The sequence below is a fragment of the Trachemys scripta genome, chromosome 1, assembly GCF_013100865.1.
Source record: "Trachemys scripta elegans isolate TJP31775 chromosome 1, CAS_Tse_1.0, whole genome shotgun sequence".
Taxonomy (NCBI): domain Eukaryota; kingdom Metazoa; phylum Chordata; order Testudines; family Emydidae; genus Trachemys; species Trachemys scripta.
Genome location: NC_048298.1, coordinates 234,646,976 through 234,664,999, shown reverse-complemented (window position 1 = coordinate 234,664,999; position 18,024 = coordinate 234,646,976). Strand labels below are relative to the sequence as shown.

The 18,024-nt window shown below is 42.5% G+C and overlaps 1 protein-coding gene across 3 annotated transcripts in view; it reads right to left on the bottom strand.

The window, feature by feature from the left end:
* Nucleotides 1–2,215: 2,215 nt before the first annotated feature.
* The window catches only part of ECRG4 (ECRG4 augurin precursor), a 58,783-nt gene continuing 42,974 nt past the window's right edge, over nucleotides 2,216–18,024 (bottom strand). For 2 of the 3 annotated variants that reach the window (XM_034758059.1, XM_034758060.1), the window contains exons 2-5: nucleotides 9,026–9,146; nucleotides 6,287–6,334; nucleotides 3,990–4,147; nucleotides 2,465–2,865 (exon numbers count right to left, since the gene is read on the bottom strand). In XM_034758059.1, the coding sequence (XP_034613950.1) occupies nucleotides 2,704–2,865; nucleotides 3,990–4,147; nucleotides 6,287–6,334; nucleotides 9,026–9,101 (444 nt within the window). In that variant the 5' untranslated portion in view covers nucleotides 9,102–9,146 and the 3' untranslated portion in view covers nucleotides 2,465–2,703. Of the gene's footprint in view, nucleotides 2,866–3,989; nucleotides 4,148–6,286; nucleotides 6,335–9,025; nucleotides 9,147–18,024 lie in introns of all 3 variants that reach the window. The other variant, XM_034758058.1, reaches the window with a different exon arrangement.

The following is an 18,024-nucleotide window of genomic DNA, read 5'->3' as shown; positions in this document are numbered from 1 at the left end:
TTCTTAATGTCTTAGGCTTAGACTTGTGTGTTTTGTTTTATTTTGCTTGGTAACTTACTTTGTTCTGTCTGTTATTACTTGAAACCACTTAAACCCTACTTTTATACTTAATAAAATCAGTTTTGTTTATTAGTAAACCCAGAGTAAGTGATTAATATCTGGGGGAGCAAACAGCTGTTCATATCTCTCTATCAGTGTTATAGTGGGCAAACAATTTGAGTTTACCCTGTATAAGCTTTATACAGAGTAAAATGGATTTATTTGAGGTTTGGATCCCAGGGGGTACTGGGTGTCTGGGTGCTGGAGATAGGTGAGCTGTTGAGCAGCTTTTGGTTAAAGTCTGCAGCTTTGGGGGCATGGACCAGACCTGGGTCTGTGTTGCAGCAGGCTAGTGTGTCTGGCTCAACAAGGCAGGGTCCTGGAGTCCCAAGCTGGCAATGGAAAACGGGCTCGGAGGTAATTCCAACATGTCAGTGACAGCCTCAACGGAGTCTCTGTGACTGAACCCGTCACACTTAGTTCTGCCTCAGTGCAGGTGGCTGGACTAGTTGACCTATCTTGGTCACTTCCAGGCCTACATTTCTATAATTTGCCAATGGGCTATCTATATTGTCTGCATATGAGAAGAGGGGAACATGTGGCCTCTCGTTGGCTGTTTTTTCTGGCCAGAACCATTTTGGAGAAGTTAAAATAAATAACTTTGAGGATTTTCATAGACTTATATAATAACTTATTTTAATACGATACGTAGTTTAAAACCCTTTCTAAAAAACAAAGCTTTTATCTCAGGACCAAAACGGGGGCAGTATAGTTCCTTTTTGGTTTAAATTTGTGTCAAAGGAGGTTCCGAAAGAACGTGTAATATTTTTGAAATTGTTGACGATGTTTCCTTTCACTGGATGTTGAGGTCTGAAATTTTGGGGGGGAAATCACCAACTTCAGTTGAATGTTCTAAAGCCCTGCTGATTTTTAGCAGAGACACAGAAGGGTGAGAAAAGCTTCCAAAACTAGCATTTTTCACTCGTGTAAGACATGGTGTCAAAAGAAGCCTACTTAATGCAGTGTAAAATGGTAGCTGAGGCCTTGTCTACATGATAAAGTTAAACTAAATTTAATTAAATTAGTGTAACTATTTGCACATAGGCTCCATAGGTGGGAGCCTATATGCAAACGATCCAAAACATAAAAGGAAACATTTTCTGTGTGTAAGTTTAGCCAGTTTTCATCTGCATAAAAGCAGGTGGGGCCAGGTGCAAGGGAAAACTAACTAGCATTTTTAAAAATCTGTTTCCATCTCCAAGCATCTGCCTCCAGAGCGCATCCCTGCACTCATGTACTGCTTGGGTTGCTGGGTGGTTCTCCATCATACTACATCTGCTGGGGTTGGCTGCGGACACAAGATAAATAATGGCTAAGGCTTAGGAGACATGATAGCTGGCATGGAGACATTATAGTTATGCACGGTGCTGGAAATTCTTATTTACTTCAAGCCCCAGTTTGCCACAAGTTCCTGACTGGATTTACAGAACGTGTCTTCCTGTTCATCAGCCTCACCCCCCTCCCCCAGTGTCAATATCCTGAGGCCACCCAACTTCTCCTCTAACTCCTCCATTTACAGCAACCTTTATACTCATTCTGAAACTCTCATGTCTTTGAGGGTGTCCTCTTAGATTCATTTAAACCCTAATAAAGGCTTCCTATAGGGCCATGCTAAAAAAAAAGAATGCAGCCCCAACCCATTTTCAACTTACCACACAAAAGCTGGGCCTGGGGTTGGGTTGCATCACCCCATCAGCTGTGCTTTGCTGGTTCCTGGATGTTTTTCTACCCCCTTCGTTCAGACACAATTTTTTTGATCATAGCTTTATGTTCCCTTTTAACAGCATAATGTGATCGTATCCAGGCTGCACTTCCCATGACCACGGCAGAGGCCACTGTCTGGTGCTATTTCATCACTATTAATTTCATGGGACAATATATTTTATACCTGATTATATAGTGATGGAGAAACGCTTTAAACATCTATTATTTTTGCACTCACATAACTTCAAAATAGCTCCTTTGGTAATTTTATGCCAAGTTTCAGCCCAGGTTAAACTTTTACAGCCAAATTGTAAAGGATGCAACATGAACTATAAAAGTGCTATAATATTGAATATATATTATGCCTTAGAGGATGCTGAAACTAGAAATGTAGGGAAAGGACCCAGGAAGATGTTTAAATTTGAGGAAACATTTTTTCCTCTAAGAGGGTAGGATTTATTTACAGTACTGACACAGACCTAAATAACTGAGCATATTGTAACGCATTGTCTTATAAAATATACCAAAATTGATGAAATCATGGAATTAGGCAATCGGTTTTTAAGAATGAGTAAAAAGCCCTTGAAAATGTAATCCCTAATAATGTAGTGCTTTGAAATGGTCAGCTATTGCAAACTCTACCCAAGAAATGGAAAAATGCTTATTCTACCAAAAGACTTTAATTCTAACACTTATACATAGTGTACTATTAAGTATTTATAGAAGCCCATTCCAAATAGGCTTCTGTGCTAGACAGTTTCTTTCTTCTCCTTGTTTATAACAAATGGCTACTATAAAAAAAGAGGGTAGAGGGAGAGAGAGAATGTGAGTTAGTGAGGCTAGGGCTTAGCTCAATCCGATACAGACATACAATTCTTAGTTACAGTAGAATAAACAAGGTTAATAATCGTCGTAGTTGACATTTGCTCCATGCCTGAAGGTGTGTGGGTTTCGGGGCCCAATAGGTGCATCTTCATCAAAATGGTTCTGGTAGTAGCCTCCATAATATTCATTGCCACCACGTCCCAGGTTTGTCCAGTAGGAGACGTCATCTTCAAATTTCTGCAAATAAAAGATGAGAACGAATCAATTTGTATTCTAAAGCCACAATCATTTTTGTAAAAAAGGAAAACAATGTAATGGGTTCTTCTGGTTTATTTTCGGAATGTTAAGCCTTTGCTTATTTGAAAAAAAGTAGGCTTTTAAAAAAAATCATTTGGCCTTCCAAAATTAGTGCAGTAAACAGTCCACCCAGTCATGGAAGTCTAGCTGTAGTACAACTGCGCTGTGCCAATTCAACCTCATCAAAAACATTCCAAGAAGCCAAGAATTTAACATCTATAGCTTTATTTTTTACCTCCTCTTTATGCTAGAGCTAGGACTGTGTGACTGAAAGTGGGGAATAGACATATTTATAGTGATCTCTCAGTTACAGCTTTGTGCAATATGCAGAGGAACTGGAACTCTCCGTTCCACCCTAACATTCCTACAAATTAACTATTTCTCTGGAAAGAAGGCTTGTCAAATGCCTTCCAATAGTACACACTTCTCTTTAAACTTTTTAATTAACTTAAAACGTAGCTATTTAGGCATTTAACTTCCATTGAGTTCTAAAGAATTTAGGTGCCCAAATGCCTTTAGTGCTCATGCAAATTTGAAAGTCACAGCACTGATCAAAGCTGGATATACCGTAGGTATGTGATCTAAAAGCTCAACTGCCAATGCTCGAGCCGGTATTCAAATTCCTTGCCTCTTCTGAGAAGAATGCCAATCATGCTAAACGATGAGTGGGTTTGTGATTTGTCCACACACCCAAAGTAATAGACTGAGACCACAATGCTCATTTCAACACTGGTAACTTTGTTTGGTGTATGTCTCGCTCTCATCCACACACTTCCATATAAACCAGATGACAATTTCATTAAATTGAAGCCCAACAGGATTCAAAATTTTGGAACATGTTTTCTTTATATCATTTTTTATGAAGAGGGTTTTAAATCAAGCTATCAAAAATAACTACTGGGTTTGCATTTATACATCACAATTCTCTATTTTCAAAAGGTATGAGAGTGTCAAACTTGTGAAAAAAAGAAATAAGCCACTTTTTCATTGATATGTATTCTTAGTATCACTATATTTGCACACACATGGAAGTCCCCATTCCTACTGGCAAGACTAGTACTCACGGCTTCATCAAATCCCAAGTAGAGGAATTGCTGATACCACTGCTGCACATCGGGTTGAGTCCTGTCCCACAGTTGGCGCTTCTGGCGTTTCAGGCTGCTTAAGAACTCCTTGGCCGTATTTTCTTTTACTGACACCTCAGTCATAGCTGGTGCAGGAGCTGAAATGAAGTCCCCAAATGACATGGCAGTAACTTTTTAATCAACCCAAAATGTATTAGCCTTGTTATGCCTTTAGCAATAAGTCCCCACCTTCATGCTTGGCTTTACCATGCACGCAATAATGACAAAAGAGTAGTAATAATAACAGACATAATCAATTAAATAAAATAGACATTGTCAGTTTACTTCATTCTGGATTTTGTCCGTGTCTCTCCCTCAGCCCCTTTCCCCTACCTGCTGGATTTTCTATCAGCTAGCCTTGCCAAGAAGGTATACTCTAAACAAGGAATGACGAAACTACTGCATACTATGAGTTGTGGTCCACTCTGAGGAGAGATGCTGAAGCATCATAGCTCCATGTTGGTATAAGGGGGAGGGGAAACGAAGAGACATGCAAAGCAAAACACATTCTTGAACCAAGCCTTAAGGCATTAGGATAAACACCAACAACTCAAATTCATATTTTTTCAATCTTAAATCAGGTGTGTGGTCATGTGAAAATAGTACTTTAGATCTTGAGTTAGATTACTTTTTAGTCCACTCATAGAAAGTGGGAGTTGGGCTGGATTTAATGGACAGCATAGTACAGTGCTTCCCAGACAGTGAGATGTGGCTACAAAGGGTTCCAGGTGAGCTATGAGTGTCTGGGAAATTTATAGCAATATGACTGTTCTTGTGTTTTTCTAATTAAGAACAAAATCATGCGTCTTATCTATGGGTCTGCATCTTATCCTGCTGCTCACTGGGGCTGAGAGTAGTGTGGCCAGGTGCCCAGTTTTCGACTGGAAAGTCCGGTTGAAAAGGTGATCTGACAGTGTTCGGTCAGATCTACTGACTGGACATCCAAAGTTTGGTTACTGGAGGCAGGGAGGCACCAGATCATCACCTGCTCCAACCCCTATTCAGCCGGAGCCGCCTCCTACCTTCATCAGGCAGCTGCAGCTCCCAGCCTGCTCTGCAGGCGAGTCCCTCCTGACCAGGGGCTGGTGGGGGTGGGCAGGGAAAAGCAGCAAGCGACAGGGGCGAGGGGGAAGAGGAGAGGCAGGGAAGGGGTGGGACCTCAGGGGGAGAGGTGGGGCAGGGGCGGGGCCTCAGGGGGAAGAGGCAGGACAGGGGAGGTTCTGGCACTCTTGCTGGAGGGTCCTGTTTTTAAATATTACCAAGTTGGCAACCCTAGCTGAGAGACTCTCTATGCCTTCCACTCCTGCAGGGAGCCTAAAGCAGAGTGATTTCTGGCTGGGGAAAGCATTCAGCAGGACGTGTCTCAGCTGAAAGTCCCCTGCTGGAGCGAGGGCACATAGAAGCTTCCAATCCAGGCAGCCCTAGAAGCTAGGGGAAGGGGGCTGAGGGAGCGACAGGGGCATCCAATCTTCATCCTAGAACAATTTTTACTGAGCCTGTGTGTAGTTAACATTCAGCTGAAGAAGATGATGGTTTTTAATAAAGTTAAACGGGAAAGGAAGAGGTGAGACAATATGGATAGTTACATGTTATATATATATATGTATATATATATCATCAGATAGTTATATTATGTTTGGCTTTTCATGTTACTGCAGAAAGTTCACAGCCCCAATGTGCCATTTGTTTGCTAAGTGTTAGTAAATGAAAGTCTGAGGCCGGGGAAACTACAGAGACATATAGAAACCATACAGTCAAAATTCATAAGTAAGCTGTGATTTTTCCCTGCAGAAAAGGAAAAATTAAAGTGGCAAAAAAGAAAAAGTCATGTCCAAAGCAGCAACTGTTTCTTTAAAGGCCTTAGAAGCACCTTATGTTCGGGCCATATGAAGTGCAAAATGCAAAATAAGCATGCACCATTGATAAGATCCTTCTAATTCCAGCAGCAATAGACTGGTGTAGAATTATGACTGGGAAATAAAGAGCCATGGCACTGAAATCCATTCTTATGCCAAATAAAACTATCCGCTGAAGTCTTGATGACCTTGCAGAAAATGTCCAGGACCAGTTGACAGAACAGGTTAAGACGAGTCACAGACATAGCCAATATGGCTGAGCTTCTGTGTTATGTGAGATTTATCAAAGCAGGGACAACAGTTGAAGAATTTTTCTTTTGCAAAGAAATCCCAACCCACGCAAGCGGTGAGGCAATTTGAAGTTTGCTCAGGAGGTTTTACCTTCGCGTTTTTGAAGCATCAGCTTAAGTTTATTCCCTCTTGAACCATCTAGGTGAATAAAAATAAAGATTAAGTACACTCTTTAGCTATGCACCTTGGACAACAGGAAGTAAAACAGTAACTTGAAAAAAAAATACAAAAGGCATAACTCCTGAATAGTGTTATAACAAAGCAAGTCCCCATTAGTAGCTGTCCTAGCTCCAGGTCTGACACTCAAATAAAACACATGCTCTGAGAAGACCTTCATGATTCTAACATCTTTTCACAAGGGTGCTCGACACTGAACCTGATATGTCCTTATCTCATGCAACTGCTCTATTTTTTAGCAGATCAAGACTTCTTCCTGGTGTCAGTACCAGGATGTAACGTCCATGTTGCTGTGATCATCATGAGAAATTCTGTCACGGAATAAAAAGCATATTAGCAAACAGACTTGGTACAATTTTCCTCTTAGCATTTCAGAACTGTAATCTTGCTAAAACAATTTCTCTGTAAGAATTGTATGCCTCTTAATCAAAAATATCAGGTGTATTCACACACCAGCATATTTTAATATCCTGCCCTTTAATACCCAGTTGCTTTCACCACTGTTTTATAGCCTGCCCATAATGGTGTAATTGTTAGGGGAAAACCTTCTCTGTTTAAAAGCAAAAAAGAAACAGGCTGCAGTATTTAATTTATGCAAATATGATTGGAATATTGGAAAATGTCAGTCTATGCACTAATTGGGTCATTTTTTCTAAGCATTTTTTTTTTAATTATATCTTATGGACTTGATCCTGCAGTCCCTGCTCAGTCAGAGTTCCCATTGACTGCAACGGGCTGGATAAAAGCTGCAGAATTGGCCCTTTTATTTAGGAGAATTGTCATCACTGAGCTGCCAGGCAGTATGTAAATATGCCAACAAAATCCATTTTTGTCCACGTTTTAACTAAGACTTTTGAACTTTCCATAATCCAGTGGCAATTCAGCACAGCAAAACTCATCAAGCATTTGCACTGTTCATTTTTTATTACCTAGCTTGGCATTACAAAGAGAACATTTAGCAAGCTTATGGGTCTGAGTAATTTTACATGTTTCCTTCAGCACATCTGATTCTCAGCTTGCATAACTGGAATGTCCAGCTCCCAAACTTGTTAATTTTAAATAAGATGATAGGAAAAAAATCTCCAAACAGCCCCAGCCTTAATCCTTGAACCTTTAGACTCCTTTAGCACAGTAAAAGCTGTGTTATCCAGCACTTTACCAAAGCTTTAGAAAATGGGCTTTCTGATATCTCCCAATACAAATTAAAAATCTGGTTGGCACGTGGGTGGCAGGCTCCCTACCTGGCTCTGTGTGGCTCCTCAGAAGAAGCAACATGTCCCTGTTGCTCCTAGGCGGAAGAATGGCCACGGGGGCTCCATTTGCTACCCCTGCCCCACCCTGCCCCGAACGCTGGCTCCGCAGCTCCCATTGGTCAGGAATCATGGCCAATGGGAGCTACGGGGCGGCGCCTGCGGGTGGAGGAAACACCTGGCTGCCCCTCCGCCTAGGAGCAGCAGGGACATGTTGCCGCTTGCGGGGAGTCACCCAAGGTGAGTGCCGCCTGGATCTGGCACTCCAAAACCCCTCCTGTGCCCCGAGCCACCTTCCACACCTAAACCTCCTCCCGCACCCAAACTCCCTCCCTCCATTGGTAAGTATAACTCTGAGTTAACCGGAATTTTTTACTAACCAGCACCCCCCATTCCCGCAACATGCTGGATAACAAAGCTTTTACTGTACAACTTTGCTAAAATGAATAATGTCCTTGTCATCTAACATATCTCACTGAACATAAGGACAATTTTTTATAGAAAATAAAAGTCTTAGAGCAAATGGTTGTGCCAATAAATAAGTGTGGGTGGAACCAGATTTTTTTTTCAAAGTGAAAGAGAAAAAAAATTAGGGTACTCTCTCATTTTTAATTCTCCTTTTAGTTTCAGTTACAGCAGAGCTCTTCTAGATTTCATCATTTTTTTAGTGCTGAGTATTGCAAAACGAGAGGAATTTTCCCCTGGGTCAGATTGTCAGAGACACTGGGGGTTTTTCGTCTTCCTCTGCAGCATGAGGTACGAGTCACTTTCAGGGTTAAACTAGTGTAAATAGTGGATTCTCTGTAACTTGAAATCTTTAAACCATGATTTGAGGACTTCAGTTACTCAGCCAGAGGTTAGGGGGTCTATTACAGGAGTGTGTGGGGGGGGACGTGGTTCTGTGGCCTGCCATGTGCAGCAGGTCAGACATGATGATCAGGATGGTGCCTTCTGGTCTTAAAGTCTCTGAGTCTATAAAGTGTGTGTTATCTATAAAACCATTCACTTCCCCGTGGGCCCTGAGCAACTGGAATGAGAGCTTTCACAATTATTCTTTCCCACTGAGATGGTAACTGAGAGGTGGGCTTGGTCCATGCTCACTGGATCGTGAACTCCCCCAAAGTTTGAGGTCAGGATCCAGTGCAGGCCTCTGTGTGTGACACTGCAATACACAAAGGGAATCCTTTAGCCCCAGAGAGAGGCTTTAATTACATTCAAATTAGTGGGGTTACTGGGTCTCCCTCTAGCCCTCTTCCCCACTGAGCAGCCTTTCTCTGGGCACGGGCGTCCATTGCTGGGTGTCTGGGGATCTTCCCAACATCCCCACCCAGCTCCCTCTCCCTTTGGTTCCCACCTGCATGGCAGAGTGTTCCTTACAGCACCGGGTGTGCCGCATACTCACCGGGAGCCAGGCAGACGAGCAGGAGCAGTGCTAGGGCAGCCAGGGACAGCACCCCCCGGCAGGCCGATAGCACCATCTTGGCAGGTGGCAACTGGAGAGGGGGGCAGCGCAGCTCTTCCACCTACAGGGAATGGATTGGGGAGGCTCAGGAGACAGCACGGACAGGGCTGGCCTGGACCCCAGGCCATACTCCCCTGGCAGCGGTTCAGTCAGCGCCTCTCCCCGGCACAGCGCCCCCAGCAGGACATGGGCCAAGGGGCACCACTGGCAGCGGCCCTTGCACAGCCCAGGGTCACCGATCAGCTGGGATATGTGCAGCGCAGCCCAGCACCCCTGAGGCAATGGCCCTGCTCCAAGCATCCCCTCACCCTGCCAGGGGCCATGGTCCTGATCCCTCACACCACACCTGGGGCAATGTGTCCCTCACCCTGCCCCCAGGGGCAATTGTTCCATGCCCCTCACCCTGCCCTGAGGCATAGGCCCTGCGCCCCATACCCATCACACTACACCCCCCTTCCCACATCATGCTGGGTGGCATTGGCCCTTCACCCTCTCATCCCACACCCAGCCACAATGGCCCTGTACCCCACCTGCCCTCACACATTGCAGAGGGGTAATGGTTCTGCACCCCAAATCTCTCACACCACGTAGAGGGCAATGGCCCTGAGCCACCCACCTCCCCTTTCCCCCACCACCACCACACACACTGCCTGGGTCCAATGGCCTTGTGCCCCACCCACCCTCACACAGGACAGAGGGGCAATGGCCCTGCACCCCATAGAAACGGCCATATCGCTGCACCCCACACATTGCACCCAGGTGCCAACGAAGCTGTGGCTTCATACAGAGCCCTGCAGGGGACAGTCCCCTACACTTTGTGTATGTGCAGTGGCAATGAGCGCCTCAAAACTAGCTGTGGCATATCATAAGGATTAATAATTGCCATTGGTAATACACAAAAAAGAAATCTGTCCACAGTCAGGTGGCACATTAGCTAGGGAGTTAATCATCTACCTGAGCAGCTAATACTTGTATACTGGGAGCTGTGCCCGTGCTTTCACGGGTGTGTAAGAAAAAGACAAAAATGATTTACGCACTTTAAAATTGGCTCATGAAACCCAGTGATGAGTCAACCTGGTGACATTCAGAACAAAACGAGCTCTCAGCCACGCTTGTAGCTGTTTCCATCACTTCATGTTACTCAACAGACATTCCAGGCTTCAGAGTGGCACGCACAGAACAGTGACCATCCTGGAATCTAATTATATCGCTGGGTTCCCTTTCTGTGGAATCTAAACATTGTGATTTAATTGTTTCTATAGAGCTTTGAGACTGGCTATAGACATTTCTATTGAAGTGCAAATTAATTGAACACAGCCTCCCACATAGCAGTGGTAGATTTGTTTAAGTAACCAGGCTTATAAAGTATCAGAGGGGTAGCCGTGTTAGTCTGAATCTGTAAAAAGCAACAGAGGGTCCTGTGGCACCTTTGAGACTAACAGAAGGACTGGGAGCATAAGCTTTCGTGGGTAAGAACCTCACTTCTTCAGATGCAAGGCACGAAAGCTTATGCTCCCAGTCCTTCTGTTAGTCTCAAAGGTGCCACAGGACCCTCTGTTGCTTTTTACAGGCTTATAAAAAGGATGCATTCCAGGTGTTAGGACACGTCAAAAAGGCTAAAAGATATCAGATTTGAGCCTTTAACAATTATCTGTATGAATAAAGTTACTCAGTGAGGAATCCCATTGAAAACTATTGCCTTAGATTACAAACTTCTCAGAATAGGGACTTTGTCACCCTATATATATATGCAAAGTGTCATGCACTCCTTTAGTATTATGTAAGTAATAATGCATTTTAAATTTGAAATCTTAATTCCAAAAGCAGAGGGTTGTAAGCAATGTGTACTACTACTACCTGCTGATCCAAATCACACCAGATATTTCTTTGCAATCATTATAATGTAAAACAGGCATGTCAGTCTGCACAATAATGCCAGAACACTAACTTTATGGAGAAATGACTAGATAAAAATGTCTGGAAGAAAATACTCAAGTCTGAGTAGGAAATTCCCATGTATAATATACAGAATCTAAAACAAGGTGAAGAAATATTCTTATAAACAAATGATACATTCAATTTATATTTGGATCATATCTGAAATCAAACAAAAATGAATTTAGCTATCTTACTATCAAAAGAAATATTTGGTTAATCAGTATGCTGTGCACTACCCTTTTTTAAAGTGAGTTCATAACCAGAGTTATTCTCAGTATAACAGCATTTAATATGCATTTCCTTGTCAAGTTTTCAAGGCTTTGATCAAAACCTACTTAATTATTCAATAAGGGAATTCTTTCTGTATGCAACAGTCTCTCTTCTGTACTGTACTTAACAGCTGTTATGTGTTAGTTTGCTCCTTTGTGATTTTGTATCATCTTTTCCATTTACAACCAGTCAACACCAGATGTACAATTGTGCCTTCAGTATTGTATATTTTCTGGACACATTGTAGCATGGTTTTTTTTTTACTTTCACAAATATTTCCACAAATATACCTCACTATTGTGTGTCAGCAATTCATATAGAATTAGAAATCTTGTTATATGAGATATACTAATTAAAAAATAGCCCCTGGTATAATGTTTCTGTCATTTTTCTACATGTAAAGCCAGATCCTCCTTTGGTGTAAAATCAGATGGAACCAAATGGGTTTACACCAGCTGATCTATGGCTCTTAGACCTTTATTATTTTAAAAGGAACTTATGGAAAAGACAAAAGTTGCCATACCATAAAATTGTTACAGTTTGGCAAGGAATGCCCTCTGGAGCCTAAGTAATTGACTTGACGCCACTTGATTACTGAAGAAAAAAATTATATTATTCAATGGACCAAATTAATTCCTGGGGTAACTCCATTGATTACCAGAGATTAATTTCTCCAATTATGGACCTGACCCAAAGCTCATGGAAGTCAGTGGATTTTGGATCAGGGCCTGTGTTTAGCTAAATCCGCCCTCCGTGCAGGTCCTGGGTGACATCATCTATAGCTGGTGAAAGCTTGAGGATGCTATTGGGTCTGATCTAAAATCTATTGAAGTCAATGCACACATTTTCCCATGGAAAGTCTTTCGATTGACTTCACTGGTGTTTGGATGAGGCCCATTTCTCATAGTGGAGTGTTGGACGGCAACTAATAGCTCAGGCTATGAATCTGTCATGGAGGTCACAGAGTCCGTGATTTTATAAGACCTCCGTGACTTCTTGAAAATTCCAATAAGTCAGTCCTGGGCGGTGGAGCTCGGGCTTCAGCGTCTACACTGAAGTGCTCCAGCAGCACAGCTTCAGGGGCTCTGGCTTCAGTAAATCTATGATGTGCTGTTTGTTGCCTGTGTCCTGTCCATGACTTTTAATAAAAATACCTGTGCGAAAATCATAGCCTTACTAATAGATAATAATGTCACCTGTCTATTCCCCCCCACACCCTGAAATGTCATGTGTACCTCAGTATCCTGTACAACATGTAGACCAAACACTGTAGTACTTCAATATGGTGTTTCGATCTCCGTTTTAAATGTTCTTTTTTATATTTTAAGTTTGCATTGTTATTCTAGCTCTTGAACAATGAAGCCTGTACGAGCACTTGTATTATGCAAAGCCCTGTCTTAAGTCCCAAAATGGTTTCTAGGGACAGGGAGTGCAACTCTGCTATCCCATATTAGAAACTTTCCTTAAACAAATGAATTTCATTGGTCTCCATGTTTCACTGTGTTTTGAGGGTTTATATGCACATCCCAGCATCACAAGTGCCAGCACTCATAATGTGTGTCAGCAAATACCGATACTTAGAATCAATGGGTTCATTCATGAATTTAATGTCCACATGTCTTTTCTTAAACCCATTCAATTTTAATTCAAATGAATAGTTGCAGAGTATGGCTAAGACTATACAGACAAATGATGCATATAGATATGCAGAAAGTACATGAAGTTATGAAGACAAATGATGTAAGAATGGAAGTAACTCAAATATTAACAGACATTGCTAAAGGGAAGTCAGGGCATTATTTGGTTCAGTAAATAATTTGTAAACAAGCAGCAGGCAAACAGGCACACAAAGAGCTTGGTATGATGTTTGGTGTTGCTATGCCATAATTCCATGGAAATTCAGGGGAATACAAATACAAAAGGTTCACCTGTGTATTAAATATATTATTGTAGTTCAAGAAGCTGTCTGGATCAAATGCTATCTTGTTTAACTCAGAGAATATACTGACTCAAGTTCAAGGTTATTGTGCAAAATCATTGCTCTTCAAGGATAGAATGCTCAAGGTTAGACTGAGCGCAATATTTTGCCACTTTTTCAGGTGACAGACATTTTTAATATAAATCTAAAAAAGTAATTGAAAATATATTGCCGCATGCTCTTTCAAAAACGATGGTGAAAGGAGATGAGCAATACCCTTCTCTTAGCAATCGTTTACTCTCTTCTTTCCACTCCAATCTGTTTTTTTTAAGGGTCTGACATATTGTCACCCTCCCTGTCATGTGTCAATTGCCGCAGGAGGTAATTTTTCGGCTGAGCTGGTGCACACTGCATCATCAGGACTCGACAATGCGCGAGCATTTGTGTAAATATTCAAACGAGTGCCCCTCTTTACTGACATCTCCATGGCAAAGATATCCCCCAGTGGTCTCTTTTCTAGTTCACACAACATTTGAAAGCAGGCACTGTGAGTACTATTTGATACTGCAATGTTTCCCAGCATTCTCTTTGTTAGCAGCAACAGCAATGGCCACTGGCAGAGATGAGGTTGGTGTATGTCTTAGCCCTAAAGGTAGTTCATGTGCCTACATATAGTACTATGGTGATTGGTACTGGAGGAATACTGAGACAGCCAGTGAGAAGCCAGGTTTCTATTGTTGCTGAGAGAGAGTCTCTTGGATTTCTGGTTTGCCCAATAGCTAGTTAGTTAATGGATTTTATCACTGCTATCTCCTACAGACAAGCTAACAGAACAGTAACTCTAAACTGTTATTCTGAAAGATGCTGATGGCTGCCATGAAGTGAGTCTCTGATCCAAAGACAATTGCAGACCTTGTTCAAGTCAACTGATGAGCAAGCTCTCTTTCAGCCACAATGGAAAGTGCAGTTCAGCCCCTTTCTGCAGTAGAGACAGCTTGGAGGGACTTTCCAAGGCAAATGGCAGATCAGAGCTGGAACACCTGGGCTGAGGGGTTTCACTGATTGCAAACACAAGGGCTGCGTGTGCTGCAGCCTGTGGATTAAAGCCAAGAAAAATCCACTAGAAAGCCCCGAGAAGTAGCTGTGCCCATGAGCCTATGAGGGGCAGAGACGGCGCGTGGGGATTCCCGAGCAAGGAAACTGTCTGCTGCTGCTTTGTAAATAAACAAGATTACACCAAGAAGATACCTGACTTGGATCATCAATTTCTCATCCTAGCGGAAACCATATTGTAAGGCACCAAATATTTGCTATCTCCTTGGGCCAAAGGGGCAACGTTATTTTAGTTGCATAACGTACATGAGAAACACTTCACCTACCACCTAAAATTATTACCTATGTTATGACATCAATGGACATGCCTGTTTAGGTGAATGGGACTAAATATCTAAATATCTGTCCCAAACAGCCTTGGGAAGGTACTTAGGCACCTAAAGATACAAAGCAGCACCTAATGGGATCTTCCAAAGTACCTAGGTGCCCAAAGAGAGTTAGGAGCAGAGGCATTTTTGAAAATCCCATTAGGTGTCTCTATATCTTTAGGCACCTAAATACCTTTGCAGAGCTGGCCCTTCCTCTAAATGCACAGTTGGGGTGTGTTTGTGTGTGTGTGTATATATATATATATATATATATATATACACACACACACACACACATACTTTCAGCAGTCTGTTTGTAATTTTATATATAATAGGTACAAAAAGAATTCTGAATGCCACCAGAATGCAGCTGCTTTTGGGGTGGAACACTACAGCTATTAAACAGAGAATTATATATGTTATATTCAGCTAAAATTGCAGAGATAATTTCAGTATCGCCAACCCCAAAGCACTCAAAAATGATAAGTCAGAACCTGAAAAATCATAATATTTGGCATAATAATGAGATTTTTTTAAAAACATTGGATTGTTTTATTTGCCTTCTGGTTTTGGAGCCTTTAGAACTCATGATTTCGTGCTTTTCTCCACAACTATGAGGGCTAGAAACTTATCTTTTAAAAAAAAATGTAAGCTGAGAGTCTCATACAATCACTTGACTCCAGAAGCTGGGGGTTTAAGAAAAGTACCAAATATCATGTGATTTAAGATAAAAATCACAGTATTTGGCAACAATTATTTAGTAGACAAACTGGAATTTGGCCAGAATTCCAGGGGATAACACTTTTCTTCTTGTAAAAAAACACCAGGGGATTTTTAATGACCTCATTTGATCAGGAACTTGGCAGCCCAGCCAAGTGCCCCAATACCATGCAAGCATTATTTTCTGCTAATAAGGATTTTTACATAATATCCCAACTATATTGCCCCTGGAGCTAGTCTGAGGTTAAATGCCCTTGGCATTCCAAATTGCTTTCTGCAGCTAGTTCCAAGAAAATTGCAGGAGTCGTGTTTTTCTTCCAAACAGAAGCAGCAAGAACATTTCGGTGACAGTCAATTATTTCCAAAACATCTTGACTTTTATACTATTTGCTTCTCTGCGGCTACAGATATTTGCCTTATAGAAATGGGACCAAAACAAATCTCAGGTCCAAACACCTCAGCCTTGGGGAAAGTCTGTTTCTGTATAAACTGTGCATCGCAGCCTTGTCGCTTATCACTAACCGTGAGGTTTGTTGACCTTATTCCACAGTTCAGTTCACAACAGGCAGGATCAACAGCATTTCTTCTGCAATGTCCCATATGATAGTGTATTATTTTTCTGTCCATAGTCATCACTCAGCACTGGGGACTGTCAACTTTCTAAGCAATTTTCTTAGTGATTATACAGTGATTCGGGTGGTTTTCTCTGCTTTGCCACTGCTGATGATTTTTTGAAACTTCTTTTGTCTGAGCTTGTCAGCTACAAACTGATGCTTATTCAAGCTTTTCAATCCCAGCCTTCTTGTCCTCCTACATTTGTTCTGTTAATTCCTGGTACTGTGTTGTCCTACTTATGAAAGGAACTGTCTTGCCGTCACATTAAGCACAGTGGAAAGCATATTAGTCCAGCAACATTATCTGGCCACAACTGCTTCCTTTCATTAGCTAACACACCGTAAGAGGAGACAAATACATTCAACCTCTGAGCACTGCTCCTCCTGCTGCACTACATCAAGTGTATTTTTACATAAACCTCGAGCAAATATAGCAGGTTAATGGGCCAGATTTAACAGGAGAGGAGATGGAGTTGGGGAGAATGCAACAGCTTTTGAATATGTCTTTTCACTGCAGAATGATTGTTTCCAAAGACTTATTCATTCATTGCTCTCTCTTCTATTCAGGCTGCTTCCACACAATTTTCTAAGTCCTCCTTTCTGAGCTATTTTTGTCTCCCACTTCAACATTTCCCACCCTTTATATCTATTTTACACACGCCACACATCCTTCCCCCACATTAAAAGAACACCATTAAGGCTTCAAAGTCTAGCACTCAAAAGTTAGGAAATGCCAGAATTAAGGTTGCCTATGCAACCTTAATTTGACCCTCCCATGTATATGAATTATGATAAAGTCTTTAATTACATGAGCAGATACTATTCTTCCCCCAGGACCTCTGCCTCATTCAGTGAACAGGATGGATGGTGCGCATTAGTGAGCAGCTATTTAATGTTTTGTTTTCTCCTGGTTCAGTGTGTGGCTCCATGGCTCATGTATAGTTCAGACCTCACTTTGAAGATGTAATTATTAACTTCCTCCTGGGCTTTTCTACGTGGGTCATTACAATTGTATCTGAGTGCTTCACAAACAATTATTTTATCTGTACAACACTCCTGGGGTTTGAGGGGTGATACTGGTCCCATTTTACAGATGGGACACGGAGGCACACAGTGATTAAGGTCAAAAGTATGTGCTAATTTTGGGTGACTAATTTAAGATGCCTAGACCTGATTTTTCAGCGTCCTTTCATTGGATAGCACTTTATATGTTCACAGCACAGTTCCCACTGACTTCAGTTGCTGTTGGGAGTGCTCCGCAGATGGGCAAACTGGACTCCATTGTCTCAGGTCAGGTACCAAGAAACTGAGGAACACAAAATTAGGATCACCTGTGAAAAGTCTGGCTTGACTGACTTGCCCAGCAATTACATAGGAGTTCTGTGGTAGAGGCAGGGGTAGAATCCAGCTCTCCAGGGCAGCCTTCAACTGCCTTAACCGTGAGACCCTCCTTCTCTTCCTGCAGTCCCCTGCCTCATTCACTATCCACCTTCCAATATCTGCAACAAATGAGACAGGGGTCATACCATCGCATGGCATATACTAATCCCCCTACATGGGTCATTAGCACCCTTGATACATCCAGCACACAGACTTCTGCCACTTGAGCTAATGATAGCAGTTGGAGGTTATCATCCTCTGGAGGGGGATGGGCAGGGCCGGCTCCAGAGTTTTTGCCGCCCCAAGTGGCGGAAAAAAAAAAAGCCGCTATCGCGGCAGCTCCATTGCACCGCTTTCTTCTTCGGTGGCAATTCGGTGGCAGGTCCTTCCCTCCGAGAGGTACAGGGACCCTCCGCTGAATTGCCGCCGAAGAGCCCTACGTGCCACCCCTTCCCCTAGGCCTCCCCCAAGCACCTGCTTGCTCAGCTGGTGCCCGGAGCCGGCCCTGGGGATGGGCCATTTTGCCAGTGGGTTTCACAGCTATTTGCTGACAGTAGAGGAATGGTGAGATACGGGGATCTTAGGTTCCATTCCAGGCTCTGGAGGAGAATGCTCACAGACTCTTCTATCCATTCCCTCAAAACTTGACCCCTTCTTCCCTGTCCCCTCCACCTGTCC